Here is a 22413-nt window from a genome sequence, read left to right as displayed (position 1 = left end):
TAAATGCTGATGGACTACTCAGATGACCAAGTGAAAAGTGCTTGAGTTGTGATTTATCTTTATTAAATTGTTGATTTTAGAGATTATCTGCTGAACATTGTTTTTGAAATGAAGATACAAGGATGAGAGAGGTATGATACAAGTGCACAGGTAGAAACTGGATTGTCAGGGACTAGATAGGCTGAATGGCCTGTTTCAGTGCTGTATGATTGAAAAAGTGAGATAGCTTTGTGGTATGGAAAGTTCCCTTGTGAATCACTTTAAATTAGAAAAAGTACACATTGCATGATCTCTGGCCAACTAAGTAATTTCATTGTGTAGTTACTATGGTAGTGTGGGAAACTCGGCACTGATTTGATCAAAATATTTTTTGGTTATTCAAGAGAAATGTTGGTCAGAGACTAAGATTTGAGCACGTCTTTTGGTGTATGTAATTATTTTAGTGAAGTATGAAATATATTTTCAATGTTAAAGGCACTTGTAAGATTTGTTGGATTAAGACTATGGAGAGCTTAGGTTTGAAATATTACTGGATGCGATAAGATCTGTTTTTATAAATGAGGAAGAGTTACTGAAAGAATGGGATATTATATGTGACCAAATCTGGGAAGTGCACTTGAAGTGCACTTTTTGTCAGAGGGAAGGCCAGAAAGGGGAACTTCAGGGTACTGAGTTTTGAGAGTTATTGCATATATTATTTGATGGTATCAGGACAGAAATTAACTGTCGTGGACAGTCCCAAGCCCAGCTATGAAAGGAGGAGGGTTGAGCATGGGCTTCAACCCCATCGTGTAAAAATCTAGAGCTACAGAAATGTCAACAAAAGCTCCAAAGACTTCATACCTGGGAGAAGAAGGATTTTCAAAGTTAGGCTACACCTGGGGGATAACTTGAAAGACAGGCCTAGGACAGAGGAACCTGGCGAGCTGCTGTCAGTGGCCAGTGTCCCAATAGGTGTGATAGACTAAACAGAAACCAATCTCCTGCTTGTAGTCATAAACTCAAGAGTTCTGCAGATGCTGGAAATCTTGAGCAACACACACATAATGCTGGAGGAACTCAGCAAGTCAGGCAGTATCTATGAAGGGGAATAAACAGTTGCAGTTTTGGGCTGAGACCTGATAAAGGTCTTGGCCCAAAACATTAACTGTTTGAGATTCAGATATAATTGTCATATGTACATCAAAACATACAGTGAAATGCATCATTTGCATTAATAAACAACACACCCAAGTGTGTGCTGGGTACAGTCCAGAAGTGTCATCTCACACTCCACTGCCAACGTAGTATGCCCACAATGTTCAGCCCAACACAGAGCAACATAGTGGCAGCATCAACCCCCTTTGCATATGCAGGCCTTCAACCCCAGGATGGACTGTCTCTAGGCCTCCAGACCTTGGCCCCAGACTCTCTGGCCTGCACTTCCAGACATGCAGACATCAGAGCTCCAACCACCATTTTCTGGACAGTTCAGTCTTCAGACTTTCGGGCTTCAACCTTTGATTTTGCCCTCCATAGATGCTGCCTGACTCACTGTGTTCCTCCAGCATTTTGTATGTGATGTAAAAACCTACAATCTGTTGTTTTTGGGCTTTTGAAGACCCTGACCTGGAGTTACACTCTGACTTCTTTGCGGGAATGGGCCGCACTCTCAGGGCCTCACAACTGGCTGCTTTTTGATATCCCAGGAACACGGCCTGGAAGACTAGCTTGCCTTCAGGGTGCCAGATTTTCGTGGCTCTGCATTCAAGGTCGGTGTCCCTGACTGAGGCGTCATGGGAGAACATGGAACATCGGGAGCAGTGGGTTAGCTGCTGTGTGGTGTATGTCCAAAGACCTGAGCCCTGGGGCCAACTCTCTGGGTGCGGAGCTCAGAAAAAGCGACGCAACAGACTTTCAACATCATAAATCAGCAAGTTGTTTGTCTCCCCTTTCACTGTGAAATGGGGACACCTCTTTTTCCTTTACTTGGGGGAGAGAGAGAGAGAGAGAGAGAGCCTGTGGTATGTTGAATAACCAGGTGAACAAGTAGTCTTTGGGGTACTGCAAGTCTGTGTCTTTGTTGATGCTTTGCTGCATGCTTGAGTGCTTGGTGGAGAGTGCCGATGCTTTTTTGCTGGTGGGGGAGGGGGGGGTTGTTGTTTTGCTGCTGCTTGTGCATGGGAGGGGGGAGCTTTGGGTTCTAACGTTTAATTGTCGTTCATTCTTTGGGACACTCCTGTTTTCGTCGATGTTTGCAAAGGAAAAAGAATTTCAGGATGTAGATGTATATCTGACATTAAATCTACCTATTGACCTATTGAAATATGTCTAGGATAGATTTCAAATGTTTAGAAGTCATGAAAATATAATACATGGTTAAACAAATTATAACAGATTGTAAGAGCTTCAATGAGAATCCATTATAAGAAGATAAAATGTCTTTTAAAAAGTTATTGGATAATCTATCTGAATCAATATAATCTTATGAAAGCAAAATCATGTTTGATAAATTTACTAGAGTCCTTTGATGCCAAAAATTGAGCAATATTTGAGCACATCAAATATTAAGGCTGGTGTCAACGTAGTGGCAGGTTTTGCAGAAAACAAGAGGAAAAACAATGGGTCATTTTCGGGTTGGATCATAGCTATTGAAGCAGAATTAGGCCCATTAAGTTTGCTTCAGAATTCATTCATGGCTGATTTTATTTTTCAACCCTATTTTCCTTGCTTTCTCCCCATCTGGGTTAGCAGTCAGTAATTACTGGGGTGCCACAGTAATCATTGGTGGAGCCTCAACTATCTATAATCTATGTTGATGACTTGGATGAAGAGGCTGAGTGTACTGTAGCCACATATACTACTAACTTAAAAATGGCTGGATTAAAAATTTGTGGACCATCCATAGAGCCTCCTAGGGGATGTTGATAACATTAAGCAAGTATGTATGAAGCTGGGACTTAAGAGTATAATGAGACTACTCACTTTGGAAAGTTAAATGGAGTGAGTCTACAAAATATTCTAGTAGAAGGAGACTTTGTAGATTTTGTGCGTGGAACGCACAGGGTTGGCATACAGCGCGTAACTAAGAAGGTTAATTTTGACCATTTGTTAGAAGTAATATGGACCAGGTCTGGAGCACTGTTGAGTTTTGGTCTTAAGTTTTAAGAAAGAATGTTCTTGCATTGATGGTAGTGCAAAGAAAGCTTACTTGGTTGAGTTCTGGAATGAAGAAATTTTTATTCATTCAGGGCATGCATCCTTCACAAGCTGAGCCAGAAATTAATTGATCGTCCCTAATTGCCCTTGAGATGGTTTCTTCTTGAACTGTTGGAGACCTTGAGGTGTGGGTACACCCGCAGTGCTGTAGGAAGTGAGATCCAGGATTTTGACTCAACAATGGTGAAGGAACAGTGATGTATTTTCAAGTCTGAAAGGTGTGTGGCTTGGAAGGAAAGTTCTATGTGGTAGTGTTCCTGTGTTTTGCATCCTTCCAGCTAGTACAGGCCACAGATTTGGAAGCAGCTATCTAAGGAGCATTGGCAACTTGATGCAGTGCATTCTATAGATGATACAATATTCTATACAAACTGATTCTACTGTGCATTGGAGGTGCAGTGAGTGAATGGTAGTGGACGGTTTGCCTGTCAAAAGGGCTATGTCTTATATGATGTCAACCTTCCTAATGAGTGTTGAATCCAGACACGAGGAGAGTGTTCCATCACATTCCTCACTTGAAGTGATTTTTACTCCATAGATTTCCTTGCCTCTCACCTGCGCTTGTTGTGTATATATGGTTAATTTAGTAGTAACTCCCAAGATATTGGAAGTGGAATATCCACTGATGGCAATGCTATTGAAAATCAAGGGGTAATGGCTTGATTTTCTCTTGTTAAACATCATTATTGTCTGGCACTCATTTAGCATGAATGTTGCCTGCCAACTGTCAGCCCAATCTTGGAATTGCTGCATTTGGATGTGGCGATTCTTCTGAACTACTCATCTAATTCTATTGGAAGTTCTAATTGAAACTGTAGTTGTCATTGTTTACAGGCCGAGTTCCAGGTCTAAATACTTTAACTTCAAAAAAGTTTTCCTCACATTTCCCTTACCTGTGCTCTTCATTTTGAATTTTACTGTTTTGATCTTTGGCATGTCTAATAATACAAATAAATTCCTTTCTCATTCAGTTGCAAGAAGCTCTTTGCAATTTCCTTGTTTCTTACATTAATTATTCAAAAAATGTGGTCTGAATTAATAACATGCAAACAATTGTACTTCTCATGTCTTTATTAAACACTTTGTTTAATCATTCACAGTCCAGGCACTTTTGTATTTAATAACTGGTAGAACATCCTTTAGCAGAAATAATATCCACCAAATATTCCCTGTAGCTGCTGGTCAGACTTGCAGAATGGTGAGGAGAAATTTTAGACCATTCCTCCATACAAAACTGTTTCAGCTCATCAATATTTCTGGAATATCTTGCATGAACAGACCTCTTCAGATCTTGCCACAGAATATCAATTGGATTAAGGTCTGGACTCTGACTTATTCATTCGAAAACATAAATTTTCTTCTTAAATCATTCTGTCATTGATTTACTCTTGTGTTTCAAATCATTGTTTTATTGCATCACCCAACTTCTGTTAAGCTTCTGGTGATGGACCACTACCCTGACAATCTCCTGTAACAATGTTTTGATACAATTTTGAATTCTTGTTCCCACAACAATTGCAAGCTGTCCAGGCCCTGAGGCAGCAAAGCAGCTGCAAACCATGATGCTCCTTTCACCATGCTTCACAGTTGGGATGAGGTTTTGGTGTTGGTGTGCAAGGCCTTTTTCCTCCAAACATTGTGATGTGCCTTTCTACCAAAAAGTTCAACTTTAGTCTCATGTATCCACAGAACGTTGTGGAACATCCAAGTGGTCTTCTACAAACTTGAGAGGTGCAGCAATGTTTTTTTTTGTAGAGCAGTGGTTTCCTTCATGATGTTTTCCATGAACACCATTCTTGTTCAGTGTTTTTCTTCTAGTGGACACATGAACAGAGACTTTTGCATGTTCTACAGACTTCTGCAAGTTTTTTTGCTGTTACCCTTGTGCTCTTTTTCACCTCCTTCAGCATTGCATGTTTTGCTCTTGGTGTGATCTTTGCAGGATGCTCACTCCTAGGGAGAGTAGCGACAGTACTAAACTTCCTCTGTTTGTAGACAGTTTCTCTTACTGTGGACTGATAAACACTCAGGTCTTTAGAAATGCTTTTGTAGCCTTTTCTAGCTTATACAATTCTTCTAAGGTTCTCTGAAAGTTGTTTTGATTGAGGCATAGTGCACCTAAACAGATCTTTCTTGGGAAGAGTAGGCTGTTAGTAACCTGACTTTGTGTGTCTTTTATAGAGCAGGGCATCTATACAATGCACACCTCCAATCTCATCTCATTGATTGGAACACCTGGCTCCAAATCGCTGTTGTAGAAGGCATTACCCCAGAGGTTCACAAACTCTTTTGAACCTAGACTGTGATTGTTTAAGTGGTGTACTCAGTATTGCAAGGAGGTTGTACAATTGTTTGTGTGTTAGTAGTTCAGCAGTTTGTGTCTGTCTACTATTGTGACTTAAATGAAGATCAGACCACATTTTATGAGCAATTAAAGCAGAAAACCAGTTAATTGCAAAGGGTTCACAAACATTGTCTTGCAATTGTGCCTTGCCTTTTGACAAGATCATTTACTTCTTCATCGATCTTCCTCTAAATTTTGTGCTCCAAGAATAAACCTTTGGCCCCTCCACTTATAAATGTAGTTGAAATCCTCAATAGTCACTCTGTTGTGGTTTTGCAAATTCTGTGCTTCACTTGTCCCCCTTGGCAATATGTTCCAGACACTAATTTGTTACATAATAAAAAAGAAATTTTGTTTTCCTTTTGGTTCTTTGCTTATTACTTTCATTCTGTGTCATCTGTTTATTTTTTCTCTCCATGTTTTTTCTCTCCAGCTCCTTCACACTCTGGTTGTCTATTTATCCTATCTGAACATTCCCAAGCTTGTACATCCCAATCATTCTGGTTTTGGATTTAATCCAGGGATGTTATGGAGGACTCACATAAATTTATTTTTCTCGTTCCTTACAGTGAGAAACTTCATTCCTAGGAGGACAGTACAAAATTATTTCTGATGGGTGAAATATTTATCAAATATATCTTTCAAGTGACATGCTAGTAATAAAGTGCATAAATTAAAATATTTGATTATCTTTCATTGTAGACGGAAAGTTCTTTATAACTCATTTCTCAGAAGAGATATCAAATAGTTTTTGATAATGTTACTCAGTATCAAGACCTTTTCTAGTGAGATGTTATATTAATCACAGTTGACAACAATGTCCATTGTGCTTTTTCTGTTGATGAGTTCTATTGGTTTTCCTTTAGATACTAATGTAAGGATATCCATTTGCCAAGTTAGCCAAGAATGACCTATGTTTGTGGGGCTATATCTAAGAGGAAGACTTTATCATCAGGCATAGGGAAAGTTAGGAATTATAAATACCTAAAGCATGTTGGGAATATGTACTGATTCCTGTCTTATCATATTTTTCTAGATCAGCAATCGTGTATTGTACCTGTTTTTCACTCATGTAAAAGAGCTATTTGGAGAAATAGAGCTAAAACCAGTTGTGAAACCACTTCGTTGGTCTAATGTGGCAACAATGCCAGTTTTACCTGAGACACAAGAAAGCATTAAGGAAGAAATTCGACGGCAGGTATGTTTGAGATCGTTACGTGAACTGAATGGACAATCAAAAGTTGTATGCAAGTTGTATTAAATTTTACCTGTTTAAAACAATGTTCTTCTCCATTAAAATACTTAACATTGTTTAAAATCTCTGCTAAGTATTTTGGAATTTTAGGAATTTTATTTAATTTGTTCTAAGTAATGCATTCTGAAATAACAAAATATTTATTACAATACTTAGTATATTTTGGAATAAGGAATTAAAAGTCAAAATGGCCTTAGGGTTGGTGGAAATCTGTGCTGATCTGTGCCAGTGCAGTGGAAATTGCTGAATTGGACTTCAATGTTTTCTGGATAAGGAGGAAAATATTGTGGGAGTTCCTAATCAGTATTTTGTGATTGCAGTTGGAACATAGTTTTATATAGTTCTTTCAGATTAAAGCAGGTGCATATTATTTAAATAATTTATCTACTAAAGGAAGTAGTGAAATTAATACAGTAAATACAGAGCAAAGTTGTACAACACAGCAGCAGATCAGCTGGTAGGAAGGACTCATGGAAGCTCTAGAGAAACTGGGATGACTTGAGGGCTACCTGCCTATAAAACAGTCATAATTTACATACATTCAGATTAATAAAATTACAGTTCAGCAAAGATAACTTAAGCTGCTCAAACTATTTGAAATATTGAAATCCGACTCAGATTTATTATCACTGACGTGTTGTGAAATTAGGTTTTTTTGTAGCACTACCGTGTAATACATAGTAGTTACTATATGTATAGTGCATAAAGGTAGCAAAATAGTAAGGTAGTGTTCATGAACTATTCAGAAATCTGATGGCAGAGGGGAAGGAGCTGTTCCTAAATTGTGTCTTCAGACTCTTGTAGTTCGTTCCTGATGGTGGTAATGAGAAGAGGGTGTGTCCTGCTGGATGGTGAGGGTTCTTAATGATGGATGTTGCCTTCTTGAAGCACTGCCTATTGAAGATGTCTTTGATGGTGGGGAGACAAGCACCCATATTGGAGTTGGCTGAGTTTACAACCCCCTGCAGCTTTTTCTAATCATGTGCATTGACACCCCCAGATAGTGATGGAACCAGTCAGAATGCTGACAACAGTACATCTATAAAAATTTCACTAGTGACATAATTCTTTGGTGACATAATAAATCTCCTCAAACTCTTAATAAAATATAGCTGCTGGTATTTTTCCTTCAAAATTGCATCAATACGTTGTTCCCAGGATAGATGTTCAGAGATGTTGACACCCAGGAACTTGAAGCTGTGAATCCTTTCCACTGCTGCCCGCATGGCTACAATACAATAGTTAGTGTACTGAAAAGGCATAAGCACTATGTTTGCTATTAATTGCTTTGGTAATGATAAGTGGTAAACATTGTGCACCCAATGTAATTGGTTGTCTGCAATAAGCAATGATAATATAAATGGTGCACTGTAAAGTTTCAACATGTTGCTCTCAGTTGCAAGATCAGCTTTTATTATATTCAGTAAGGGCCCACAAACTCATGAACACTACCTCACAACTCTGTTTTTGCTCTATTTATTGTAACTTTTTTATGTCTTACACTGTGCTGCTCCTGCAGAACATCAAATTTAACAGCGTACATAATCAATGATAAACTTAATTTTCATTCTGAAGTAATAGGCAGGATTCTTTGATTCTGCTTTGCTAATGCTGTCTGTACTGCAAACGTGCCAAGCAGTCAATCTCAGCAAAACATTTTGGGAGGCTGTCACTGTTTGGGCTTAGTGACTATCTTATTTCCCTTTTTCATTTTGTTCCCATTACGTTTCTTGCTTTCTTTTAAATTCTGGGTTTATAGAGTTTAGGACAAGGACTGTTAGGATGGGAAACAGCTTCTTCCCCCAGGCTGTGAGACTACTGCACCCCTTTTCACTGCCATGGTTTCATCATGCATGAAGCGACCGTAGTGTTGTACTGTTTTCCTTTTAACTTGCATCATAATGCACCTTGTGCTAAATGTTCATCCTCTGAAATATATTTTGTTACTTGTTAATTAATTTGTGGTGATACTACTTGATATATTGTGTGAGAGTTATTTGTATTGTTTTGTGCACCTTGTTTGGGAGGAGTTTCGTTTCATTTGGTGGTATACATGTACACAATTGAATGACAATAAATTTAACTTGAACTAAGGAAGTGCATACTCCAATTTCTCTACTTACTAGATATACGGTTCCTATAAAAAGTATTTACTCTCCTTGGATGTTTTCATGTTTTCACAACATTGAATCACAGTGGATTTAATTTGGCTTTTTTGATACTGATCAATAGAAAAAGATTCATGTCAAACTGAGAACAAATTTGTACAAATTGGTCTAAATTAATTACAGTTGTTAAAACACAAAATAATTGATTGCATAATTACTCACCCCTTCAAATCAATATTTAGTAGATACACTTTTGGCAGCAATTTACAGCCTTGAGTCTGTGTGGATAGATGACAGCTTTGCACATCTGGATGCTGCAACTTTACTCCATTCTTTACAAAACTGCTCAAGTCTCTCAGATTGCATGGGATTGTGAGTGAATACCCCCTTTCAAGTCCAGCCACAAATTCTCAGTTGGGTTGGGGTCTGGACTCTGATTTGACCACTCTAGGACATTAACTTTGTTGATTTTAAGAGTTTCCTGTGTAGCTTTGGCTTTATGCTTGGGGTCATTGTCTTGCTGGAAAACAAATCTTCTCCCAAGTTGTAGTTCTCTTGCAGACTGCATCAGCTTTTCCTCCAGGATTTCCCTATATTTTTCTGCATTGATTTTACCCTCTACCTTCACAAGCCTTCCAGGCAGGGCCTGTTGCAGTGAAGCTAACTTCAGAGTCTCCCACATGCCTTCTGGCAAACACTAGCTGAGTTTCTGTGAGGTTTTTTTTAACAGTGACTTTCCCTTTGTCACTCTCCCATAAAGCTGTGACTGGTAAAGCACCTAGTCAACAGTTGTTGTATGCATAGTCTCTCATCTCAGCCACTGAAGCTTAAAACTCCTCCAGAGTTGTCATAGGTCTCTTGTTTGCCTCTCTCACTAGTCCCCTTCTTGCACGGTTACTCAGTTTTAGAGGATGGCCTGCTCTAGGCAGTTTTACAGCTGTGCCATTTTTTTCCAATTTCTTGATGATTGACTTAACTGCACTCCAAAGGATATTCAGTGATTTTGGAAATTTTCTTGTATCCATCTCCTGACTTGTGCTTTTCAGTAAACTTTTCGCAGTTGCTTGGAGTGTCCGTTTGTTTTCATGGTGTTTTTACCAGGGTACTGACTCACCAGCAGTTGGACCTTTCAGATGCAGGTTTATTTTTATTACAATCAATTGAAACATCTTGACCACACACAGGTCTCCAAAAACAGATCTCCATTTAACTAATTATGTGACTTCTACAACCAGTTGGCTGCACCAGTGATGATTTGGTGTGTCATATTAAAAATGGCGAATACTTACGCAATCAATTATTTTGTGTTTTATATTTGTAATTAATTTAGATCACTTTGTAGAGATTTGTTTTCACTTTAAAAAAAACTTTTTATTGAGTTTTCAAATAATTACAGAAAGAAGAAAGAAATATACCCTTCCCCCTTCCCCTTAGCCCCTCCCCCCCAACATCCCTATAGAAAAGAAAGAAAGAAAGAGTGCCTGGATATCGGAAGATCCCCACATGCTCCACGGAGTTCGTAATAACTTCAGTATATATATATATTTATTTATTTCCCTAAATAACCAATTATTTTATCTTCAGAGCACCTATATATTTAATGCTGTCTTTTGTAAATAAGGGTGCCAAATTCTCAAAAATGTTTCCTATTTATCTCTTAAATTATAAGTAATTTTTTCAAGTGGAATACAGCTGGAAATTTCATTCTTCCAACGATCTATACTTAAGTATGCATCTGATTTCCAAGTAACTGCAATAGCCTTTTTGGCTACTGCCAGTGCAATTTTTATGAATTCTTTCTGATATTTATTCAATTTGGGTTTTGATTTTATCCCTTCAATATCACCTAATAAAAATAATATTGGATTATGTGGAAGTTGTGTTCCAATAATTTGTTCCAATAAAACTCTTAAATTTGTCCAAAAAGGTTGAATTTTAGAACAAGACCAAGTAGAATGTAAAAAAGTACCGATTTCTTGGTTACATCGGAAACACTGATCAGATCAATTTGGATTTTATTTTATTTATTTTTTGTGGTGTAATATATAATTGATGTAAAAAATTATATTGCACTAATCTTAACCGGACATTTATTGTATTTGTCATACTATCAAGACATAGTCTTGACCAATTTGTTTCTTCAATTTTAATATTCAAGTCACTTTCCCATTTTTGTCTTGACTTAGGGACTCCTTGTTTAATTGCCTGTTTTTGAATCAAGCTATACATACAAGAAGTAAATTTTTTAGTTTTTCCTTTTTGAATTAAAGTTTCTATTTCATTAGATTTTGGCAATAACATTGTTTGACCTAATTTTTCTCTTAAATAAGCCCTTAATTGAAAGTAACAAAAAAGTGTTGTTTGATACTTTATATTTATTCTTTAATTGATCAAATGACATTAATATACCTCCTTCAAAACAATCTCCTATACATCTAATCCCTTTTTGAAACCAATTATATAAAAGTTGATTATCCATTGTAAAAGAATAAGTATTTTGAATTAAAGATCTCTTTGCTAATAAAGATTTCTTCGTCTCATCATCAACATGTATCTTATTCCATAAGTCAATCAGATGTTTTAATATAGGAGATTCTTTCTTTTCCCATATCCATTTAGATTCCCATTTATATATAAAATCTTCTGGTGTATTCTCCTATTTTATCTAGTTCTATTCTAATCCATGCCGGTCTATCTTTCTCAAAAAAAGATGTAATAAATCTAAGTTGATTTGCTTTATAATAATTCTTAAAATTTGGAAGTTGTAACCCTCCTAGATCAAATTTCCATGTCAATTTTTCCAACGATATTCTTGACATCTTACCTTTCCAAAGAAACTTCCTCACATATTTATTTAACTCTTGAAAAAACTTCTGGGGTAATTGTATTGGTAGTGATTGAAATAAGTATTGTAGTCTAGGGAATATATTCATTTTTACGGTATTTACTCTACCTACTAATGTTATTGGTAATATCACCCATTTATCAAGATCTTGAATTTTTTTCAATAATGGTAAGTAAATTAATTTATATAAGTTCTTTATATCATTATCAACTCTTATACCTAAATATTTTATACCATTTGCCGGCCATCTAAATTGAGTTGTTAATCGACATTGACTATAATCTCCTTTAGTAAGAGGTAAAATTTCACTTTTATCCCAATTTATTTTGTAACCTGATATTTTCCCATATTCTTCTAATCTATACAATAATTTACGCAACGAGTGCAATGGGTTTGTTAAATAAAGCAGAACATCATCAGCAAATAAGTTAATCTTGTATTCTTCCTGATTAACTCTAAAACCCTTAATATCTGGGTCCATTCTAATTAATTCAGCTAATGGTTCTATCGCCAACACAAATAAAGCAGGTGATAATGGACAACCTTGCCTAGTTGACCTTGTTAACTGAAATGGTGTTGAAATTTGACCATTTGTCACTACTTTAGCTTTGGGATTAATATTTAGGGTTTTAATCCATTTTATAGAAGATACCCCTAATCCATATTTTTCCAATACCTTAAATAAAACATCCCATTCCAATCTATCAAATACTTTTTCTGCATCTAAAGCAACTGCCACACTCATTTCCTCCCTCTTTTGCGCCAAATGAATTATGCTAAATAACCGAGTTACATTATCTGCCGATTGTCTATTTTTAATAAATCCTGTTTGATCCATATGTATTAATTTTGGTAAGTATTTAGATAGTCTGTTAGATAAGATTTTTGCTATTATTTTATAATCAGTGTTTAACAAAGAAATAGGTCTGTATGATGTTGGCTTTAAAAGATCTCTTTTTTTTTGGCAATACTATTAAAATAGCTGTCGAAAAAGATTCTGGAAGTTTATGCGTTCTTTCTGCTTGATGTATTAACTCCATAAAAGGAGGAATTAATAAATCTTTAAACTTTTTATAAAATTCAGACGGAAAACCATCTTCTCCTGGAGATTTATTACTTTGAAATGATCCTAGAGTTTCTTCAACCTCTTTTAATGTAAAAGGCATATCTAATCCCTTCTGTTCTTCCGTATTTAATTTTGGAAGAGTTATTTGTGATAAAAACCTTTCTATCTTGACATTATCATTTTGTGATTCTGATTTATACAATTCAGAATAAAAATTCTTGAAAGTTTCATTAATTTCTAAAGGTTTATAAGTAATTTTATTTACTCTTGTTCGAATTGCATTTATCGTTTTAAAAGTCTGGTCTGTTTTTAACTGCCATGCAAGGACCTTATGTGATCTTTCACCTAGTTCATAATATCTCTGTTTAGTTCTCATAATTGCTTTTTCTGTTCGATACGTCTGAAGTGTATTATATTGTAACTTCTTATTAATAAGTTGTCTTCGTTTTTCTTCTGTCATATGTCTTTGAGATTCTTTTTCTAATTTTGTAATCTCTTTTTCCAATTGATCTATTTCTATCATATATTCCTTAATTTTAGAAGTATAACATTATCTGCCCTCTCAAATATGCCTTCATTGCTTCCTACAATATAAATTTATCATCAACTGAATGTGAATTTGTATCTTAAAAAAAACTGAATCTGCTTTTTCATAAAATCACAAAAATCTTGACGTTTTAGTAATATTGAATTAAATCTCCATCTATAAATTGATTCCTCTTTATCTATCATTATCATTGTCATTATCAAAGGAGAATGATCTGACAATATTCTCGCTTTATATTCCATATTTTTCACTCTATCTTGCATATTCGTTGATAATAGGAAAAAATCTATCCTTGAATATGTTTTATGTCTATTTGAATAAAATGAATAATCTCTTTCTTTTCGGTTAATTCTTCTCCATATATCAATCAAATATAAGTCTTTCATCAATGATAGAGTTAATTTTGCTACTTTTGATTTTGTGACAACCTTTGTTGATCTATCTAAAACTGGATCTAGACAAAAGTTAAAATCTCCACCTATTAATATTTTGTCATGTGCGTTAGCCAAATTCAAAAAGACCTCTTGTATAAATTTTACGTCATTTTCATTTGGTGCATAAATATTCATGAGTCCATAGTTCTGAAAAAATTTGACAATGTATAATTACATATCTCCCCGCCGAATCAATTAATATGTTTTGTATTTTAATTGGTAAATTTTTATTAACCAAAATTGCAACTCCTCTTGCCTTTGAATTAAATGAAGCTGCAATAACATTTCCAACCCAGTCTCTTTTTAATTTCTGATGTTCTATCTCTGTTAAATGTGTTTCTTGTAAAAAAAAAGCTATATCTATTTTCATTTTTTTTAAATGTAAAGATTCTTTTTCTTTTCACCAGTCCATTAAGCCCATTAACATTAAAACTTAAAAAATTCAGGAAATTAGTCATTATTTTCAATTATGTTACTCCGATCTATAATAATACCTAATCTTTCAACTTTCGCGGTATCTTGGGAAATCTTTCTAAAATTCTCCATGTTGCTATGTGTGTCCCCACCGATCATCCAGGCAGAAAGATAGAAGAAAAATAGAGTATATAAAAAAAAACAAAATACCCCCCTACTAATGTTGTGAAAAAAAAAGAACACAACATTACCCCCCTCTGTTGTACGGGTCATGGCAATCGCCATGATTACACACGTGAATCCCGCAGTAATCGATCCAAAGCTCCCCAGCCCCCCCGCAACATAAAAAAGTATATATATAAGAAGAAAAAAATACTATTCTCAATTAGTATTTCTGAAATTTTGCTTTTCTCCCCTATGTCATCCTTAAATGTCCATCACTTCCATTCATTGTCTCTGTCTTCATCTTTAATCCATTACACTTGGAAATGTCTATGTGTAATTAGTAAGTAGTTGGGAGTTTTTGTGCGAAATCCCCCGCTTCTCGATAATCAGTAAAAAATCTTTTTTTTCCCTCCTCCAAAAAAATTATCAGTGTTGCTGGGTGACGCATTATAAATTTATAACCCTTTTCCCCATAAAACTTTTTTCGCTGGGTTAAATTCCTTCTTTCTCTTCAAAAGGTTATAACTTATATCAGGATAGAAAAGAACTGCCTTCCCTGCTATCATCAATGGCCCTTTTCTCTTTTTGGCACATTGGGCAGCCGCCTTCAGGATCTTTTCTTTATCTTGGTATCTTAAGCATTTTATCAAAATTGATCGTGGATTTTGATCAGCTTGAGGTCTTGACCTTAAGGCTCTATGAACCCTTTCAATTTCAATTAGAGTTTCTCCTTCCATTTCCAATTTTTCGGGGATCCATTTTTGAAAAAAATTTATTGGATCTTCTCCTATATCTTCTTTAAGTCCAACAATTTTAATATTGTTTCATCTACTAAAATTTTCAAGCTTATCAATTTTTTCCAACATTTGTTTTCTTTCTGATGTCCAGGCAGTAATATCATGTTCCATTTTATTCATTCTTTCAACCATGTTTTCCGTTGTAGTTTCCAAATCTATAATTCTCTTTTCCATTTTTTCCTGTCTTTTTGTCATTTTCTCAAACATAATCTCCATATTTATCTTTTTTTTGGATTACTTTTAATGCGTTTAATTTTTCTAATTTAAGCATTATTTGCATCAAAGTCTTTTCTATATTTCCAGAAAAACTTTTACCTCCATCTTCGTCTGATTTTTCCAGAGAATCTGAATCTACCTCAGATTCACTTTCAGGGTTTCAATCGTAACTGGGATTTGTAGTTCAGGTTGCTCTCGTTTGCGCATGCTCCTTCCTTCACGTTTGCGCAGTTCTCGTTGGTCTTTTTCTTTAGAAATGGTTGATGTTGCCGCAGTTTCCTGTTCTGTATCGCCGGAGGTATAATGTACCTGAGCCCGCGGTTCTTTGGCAGAAGTGGGCCTTGATTCTGTTCCAACTTGCGTTGTCTTCACAGTAGCAGTTTTCTTCATCTTCTGTTTGTGAGGCATAACTTGAAACAATCCGGAGTAGTTTATGAGTAACTTTTAGAAAGTATTGACTAACTTTTCTTCACTTAAACATTAATTTACTGATTTTTTACGGGAGAGCTGGGTTCCAGCGTCTCGATCCTACGTCATCACGTGACGTCCCCATTTGTTTTCACTTTGACACAGGTCTTTTTCTGTTGATCAGTGTCAAAAAAAGCCAAATTAAATCCACTGTGATTCAGTGCTGTAAAACAATAAAACATGAAAATGCAAATACTTTTTCTAGGCACTGTATAGCTTTATTGCTGAAGTTAAGTACCCAGAAAGTGGCATTGTTGAATTTTCCATTGTTCAGCTTAAGATGGAATTGGGCAGAGGTATGGGAGCCAGTAACTTGAGGGAAAGAAATAAGAATATTTTTAAAAAGTCATTGAGTACCAGTACAGTGGTGATAGAAAGTTTGTGAACTCTGTAGAATTTTCTCTATTTAGGAATAAATATGGCCTAAACTGTGATGAGTTCTTCACATACTCCTAAAAGCTAGATAAAGAGAACACAATGAAATAAATAACAGAAAAACACTATACTTGTTCATTTATTTATTGAGAAAAATGGTCCAATATTACATGTATTTGTTGGAAAAAGTATGTGAACCTCTGGGGTAATGCCTTGTACAAAAGCTGTTTGGAGTCAGGTGTTCCAATTAATGAGATAAGATTGGGGATGTGGGTTGTAGAGGTGCCCTGCCCTTTTTAAAAAAAAAACTCTCTCACGCACACGCACCCCCCCCCCCGCCCCCCGACAGGACTTGTCCTTTTCAAGAAAGATATGTTTATGTCCATCATGCCTCGATCAAAACAACTTTCAGAGGACCTTAGAAGAAGAATTGTAGAGATGCAAGAAGCTGGAAAAAGCTACAAAGGCATTTCTAAAGACCTGAGTGTTCATCAATCCACAGTAAGAGAAATTGTTTACAAATGGAGTAAAGTCAGTACTGTTGCTGATCTTCCTAGATGTGGGCATCCTGCAAAGGTCACACCAGGAGCACAATGTGCATTGCTGATGGAGGTGAAAAAGAACCCAAGGGTAACTGCATAAGACCTGCAGAAATCTTTAGAACTTGCAAAAGACTCTGTTCATGTGTTCACTAGAAGAAAAACACTGAAGAAGAATGGTGTTCATGGAAGGACACCATGGAAGAAACCACTGCTCTCCAAAAAAAAAATTGCTGCACCTCTCAAGTTTGTAAAAGACCACTTGGATGCTTCACAATGCTTCTGGGACAATGTTCTATGGACACACAAGACTAAAGTTGAACTTTTTGGCAGATATGCACATCACTATGTTTGGAGGAAAAAGGGCATTGCATACCAACACCAAAACCTGATCCCAACTGTGAAGCATGGTGAAAGGAAGGAGCATCATGGTTTAGAGCTGCTTTGCTGCCTCAGGGCCTGGACAGCTTGCAATTGCTGCAGGAACAATGTACAGGAGAATGTCAGGTTAGTAGTCCATCACCTGAAGCTTAATAGAAGTTGGGTAATGCAATGAGACAGTGATCCAAAAGACAAGAATAGATCAACAACAGAATGGTTGAAAAAGAAGAAAATTCGTGCTTTGGAATTGCCAAGTCAAATCCTGAACCTAATCCTATAGAAATGTTGTGGAAGGACCTGAAGCAAGCAGTTCATGCAGGGAAACTCACCAACATCCCAGAGTCAGAGCAGTTTAATAAGGAGCAATGGCCTAAAATTCCTCTAAGCGATGTGCATTTACTGGATACGTTTGGTTGAAATCATTGCTGTCTAAGGGGGTCACACCAGTTACTGAAAGCAATGGTTCTCATGCTTTTTCCAACAAATGCAAGTAATATGCAATCATTTTTCTCAGTAAACAAATGAACAAGTGTAATGTTTTTTTGTGTTATTTAATTGAGATCTCTTATCTAGTTTTAGGACCCATGTGAAGACCTGATCACATTTTAGGTTATATTTATGTCAAAATACAATTCTACAGGGTTCACAAACTTCCCAGCACCAGTGTAGTCTTTTCCACCAAAGGCAATTACAACTTTGACCAGGCAGTTCTGTCCAATGATGTGTGTATGTAGCTGTATAACAAATGATTGGCATTTAAGATGAATTGCTTTCATAAATTTCCTCGATGTAGATTTGTTTTTGAGTGGCAAAAATGGTAATTGTCATGGTTTTAAAATCCACATCCCTGTGGGATTGGTTTTGAGTGACTAAGATACATGAGCCAGAATGCTTGTTTCACTTGAGTAATAATCGTTTAGCCCATGTTGAAGCATTTGAAGCGGGAGTTCCCAACCTTTTATATACCATGAACCCCTACCATAAACCAAGGTGTTTGTGGACCCCAGGTTTCCTCTGATTTAGAGGAAATTTAAAGGGAACTGGGCATTTGCTTATTATGTATCTCTGTTATATCTCTTGGATACTTTATTGTTTTATGTTTTTCACACTCCCCCCCCCCCCCCCACCCCCAGGAATTTCTGTTGAATTGCTTGCACAGAGATCTGCAAGCTGGCATAAAGGACCTATCCAAAGAAGAGAGGTTATGGGAAGTGCAACGAATTTTAACAGCACTGAAGCGGAAACTTCGTGAAGCTAAAAGGCAGGTGAGTTTCAGTGGATCTTTCCTTTATGGCAAGGTCAACATAAGAGTTGTAGAAGAACCTAAAAGGCCTTCTCCTCATCTGTGTTTGTAATGTGTTTGATTAAGTCAGAAGGTTTCATGCTTTTGGATTAAGATGGTGTTCCTGTACATTTTCATGCTACTGCTAAGAATAGTTTTTCAGTATTCTAATTTAGAATTCAATCCCTACTGAGAGACCAGCAACAACCAAAAAAATAAGGCTATATACATTGAAAAAGACATTCAGGAGAGTTTATAAATCAAAATTATGAGCAAACAAACATGACCTTTATTATGTGTAGGTGGGCATTGCTGCAACGTGGAAAGAGTCACAACTGAAAGCTAGATTACTTGTTACACCTAAGCAGCTCGCTGTGTTACTCACAGTTACATCAAATGGAGTGCTCTGGAACTGCACCTACATAAAAGCCACTTAGAATAAAATGGCAGATTCTCTTTCCAGGTTTCCAGTTGAACTAGTGAAATTTTAGAATAATCTGCCACTAGCTTTTTAGTCAAATGATTTAATTAATTGAGATTCCCAGTTTGATGTACATAATGTCTCTAGTTATTATTGCAGTTTTCTATATTGTTAGCTAATAATCCATCAATAATTTTGTATCCCAGCTACTATTATTTCTCCTGTAAGCTTAAAGCACTTTTACTAGAAATGTTATGCAAGTATAACACATGGCATAACTGTAAAATTACATACTATTTTGTATGCATTGGAATTCTGTCGTCTCTGACTTTTTTCTTCTTTCTTCATATGTAATTTTACCACATTAGTTCTGTTATTGGTGCTGATGCTTCAGCTGGCAGGGAAGGGTAGTAGCAGAGTTCTGCTTTTGCACCTGTCATCTAACTGCTCCAGATTGTGTTGTGTCTCATTCATTGCCACCTCCCCCAACCATCCAGCCTTTAAAATTAACAGACGGGGCTGACTGTCAAATCGGGCTTTAATCCTAGATTTGATTCAATAGAAATAGATTACTATATTCTAGCTTTTTATTAGCAGGAAACTTTACACGTCTCTGACTTCAGGTACCCAGCTCCCTTATCTCTCATGTATCAGCTTCTATGTTATGACATGTTATCTCATTGAAACTTATCAAATGTTGAACTTACTGGATAAGGTGGATGTGGAGAGGATGTTTTCTTTGGTGGGGTATCCAGAACTAGAGGGCACAGCCTCAAAATTGAGAGGCAACCTTTTAAAACAGAGGTAAGGAGGAATTTTTTTAGCAGAGAATAGTGAATCTGGATGCTCTGCCTCAGACTGTGGTAGAGGCCAAGTTCGTGGGTATACTTAAAGCAGGTTGATAGTTTGATTGGTCAGGGATTCAAAGGATATGCGAGGAGGCAGGTGTATGGTGTTGAGTGGGATTAGGGATCAGCCGTGATGGAATGGTGGAGCAGACTCAATGGGCTGAATGGCCTAATTCTGTTCCCATGCCTTATGGTCTTATGGACATTAGAATTTTCAGTTGAATTGTTACAATTTTTTATTACGCCCTTACACCCAGCTGAAGCTTCCCATATTTCCCACCGCTGATGTTTCTGGAAGTTTTGATTCTGGGCACTTATCTCCCCCTTAATTTGGTAAGGATTCAAACAGGTGTTCTAACCTAGCTTTAGATGTTGGAGTCCTATTGAGCATCTATTCCTTGCCTCTCACTTTCAAAACAGAATAAATGCCTGATACATCTTTCATTTGAATTGTTTTCCAATTTTACTGCTGTATTAACAGGCATTGAATAGAGATACACTTTTTTCATTTTGAATCTAAAAATTGTTAGCGGCGCTTAAATTAAAAACACACACCCATGTCATTTAGCGAATCTGCAGTGACCCCTAACAGAATTTTTTAGTTAGTAGTGTTTACGTTTCCTTTTTCTGTTCATCTGGCCTCAGTTCATCTGCTGAAATCCTTGTCATTATTCACTGTGTGCTTGACAGCTATAATGCTCTCTTGCCTGATCTACTATCTTCCATCACCTATAAGCAAACTAATCCAAAACTCATCGGTCTGTATTCACCCATCGCCCCTGTGCTTAATGACTTATACTGGGTCCCATTTAAACAATGCCTCAATTTAAAGTTCTTGCTCTTATTTTCAAATCCCACGTTGGATCAAGGTACTTTTCAAAGCTAATTCCATTTGTCTGTTTGATTCTCTACCTCTCTAAACTTTTCTTATCCATGTACCCCACCAAATATCTTTTAAGTGTTGCAATTATGTGCCCTCTAGCTTCCCCTGGTAGCTCATTCCATATACCCACCACATTGTGTGGAAAAGCTTACCCCTTTCAATGTGTCCCCTCTCTCCTTATACTCTGATCTGTAGTTTAAGACTCCCTTACACAGGGACAAGACTGACCGTCCAGCTTAAATATGATCCATCATTTGCCTGAGAAAATGGAATCATTATAATACCTAAGTGGAATACAAATCAGAAGAGTGCATCTAATAGACAGGAGAAATTGTTGACGTAATAGAAATACTCGAAACATGTTAGTGATTTTATCTGTTTGCTTCTATGTTATTATAGGAATGTGAAACAAAGATTGCTCAAGAAATTGCTAGCCTTTCAAAGGAAGAAGTTTCTAAAGAAGAAATGAATGAGAATGAAGAGGAGGTCATTAATATTCTACTAGCTCAGGTATGCTCAGCTGCAATATGATATAATCCTACTTAATGCATAAAATGCCAGTTTGTCCTTTTGTTCTTGAGATATTATCTGAGCTAATGGTTAGTTTCACAAAGGTTTTAACTCATTTTAAAGGGGATGGGAACACAGTGATTTTGGCTTTAGTCCTGGTTGCACAAATTGGAAGAATGTATGTGACACAAAATTCGGAAATGTTATTAAGAAAAGAATCTGCAGACCTAAGAGTTATAAACTGTCAAAATGTGTAACTAATTAGCTGAAGAAATGCAGAACTCTGCCTTTGGAAGGAGAAAGAGAACAAAGCACTATAAGGGGATTCAAACCATAGGTGTGAGACTTTGTACATACATATCTTTGAAGTTCATAGGGCACTCTGGAGAATTTCTTTTGTTTTTGTTCAAGTTCAAGTTTATTGTACCTCTTACTGTACATATATACAACCAAATAAAACAATGTTTTTCTAGACCACGGTGCACCTACAAAACATATATCACACACAGCACATAAAACAAAAATATTACCATAAATAAGTAAATAAAATATAATTCAGTATATATGTAGTGTGCTCCACAGGTAAATAGTAAACAGCTTGTTGTCCTGGTGACGAGACCTCAGTGGTGGTTGGGTATTCAGTAGTCTCGTAGCCTGTTTGGCAGTTCTAGTCCTGATGTTTCTGTACCTCCTTCCTGATGGTAGTGGGTCAAAGAGATGGTGGGATGGATGATAGGGATCCTCAGCAATGCTTTGGGTTCTTTGTCTACAATGCTCCCAGTAAATATCACAAATAGCGGGGAAGAGGACATCATTGATCTTCCGGTCAGGTTTTATCTTCTGTAGGGACTTGTGATCCAGTGCCTTACACTTTCTGTACCACACAATGATGCAGCCAGTCTCTGAGTACTGTGAGATAAGAAGGTTTGGTCCAAGTTAATTGACAGTGCTTAGTAAACAGCCAACTGATCAGAACTGGAAAATGGCTAGAGTCAATGGCTAGAATACAAAAAAAAATACACTGAGAAGAAGAATTGAATTCTTCGAAGAATTGAGTTTCATGGAAAATATGTTATTAAAACTGAGCAATCTAAAATGGGCTAGGGTTGAAATTATGACAGAAAATCATCTTGGTTGCCCTTAATTGTGGATTCTAAGGGACATTGAATTGTTTGAATTCTGTGGTTAGCTATCTACAGTTACAAGAAAAGGTTTGTGAACCCTTTGCAAGTACCTGGTTTTCTGTATTAATTAGTGATAACATGAGGTCTGATCTTCATCCAAGTCACAATAATAGACAAACATAATCTGCCTAAA

At 36.5% G+C, this 22413-nt stretch overlaps 1 protein-coding gene across 3 annotated transcripts in view; it reads left to right on the top strand.

The window, feature by feature from the left end:
- The window catches only part of ralbp1 (ralA binding protein 1), a 56350-nt gene that overhangs the window by 18429 nt on the left and 15508 nt on the right, over positions 1-22413 (top strand). For all 3 annotated transcript variants that reach the window (XM_073047281.1, XM_073047301.1, XM_073047293.1), the window contains exons 5-7: positions 6579-6740; positions 18286-18417; positions 20986-21096. In XM_073047281.1, the coding sequence (XP_072903382.1) occupies positions 6579-6740; positions 18286-18417; positions 20986-21096 (405 nt within the window). The remainder of the gene's footprint in view (positions 1-6578; positions 6741-18285; positions 18418-20985; positions 21097-22413) is intronic.

The sequence above is a fragment of the Hemitrygon akajei genome, chromosome 1, assembly GCF_048418815.1.
Source record: "Hemitrygon akajei chromosome 1, sHemAka1.3, whole genome shotgun sequence".
Lineage (NCBI taxonomy): Eukaryota > Metazoa > Chordata > Chondrichthyes > Myliobatiformes > Dasyatidae > Hemitrygon > Hemitrygon akajei.
Note: the sequence above shows the minus strand (reverse complement) of the source record. Positions and strands in the feature narration are given on the sequence as shown.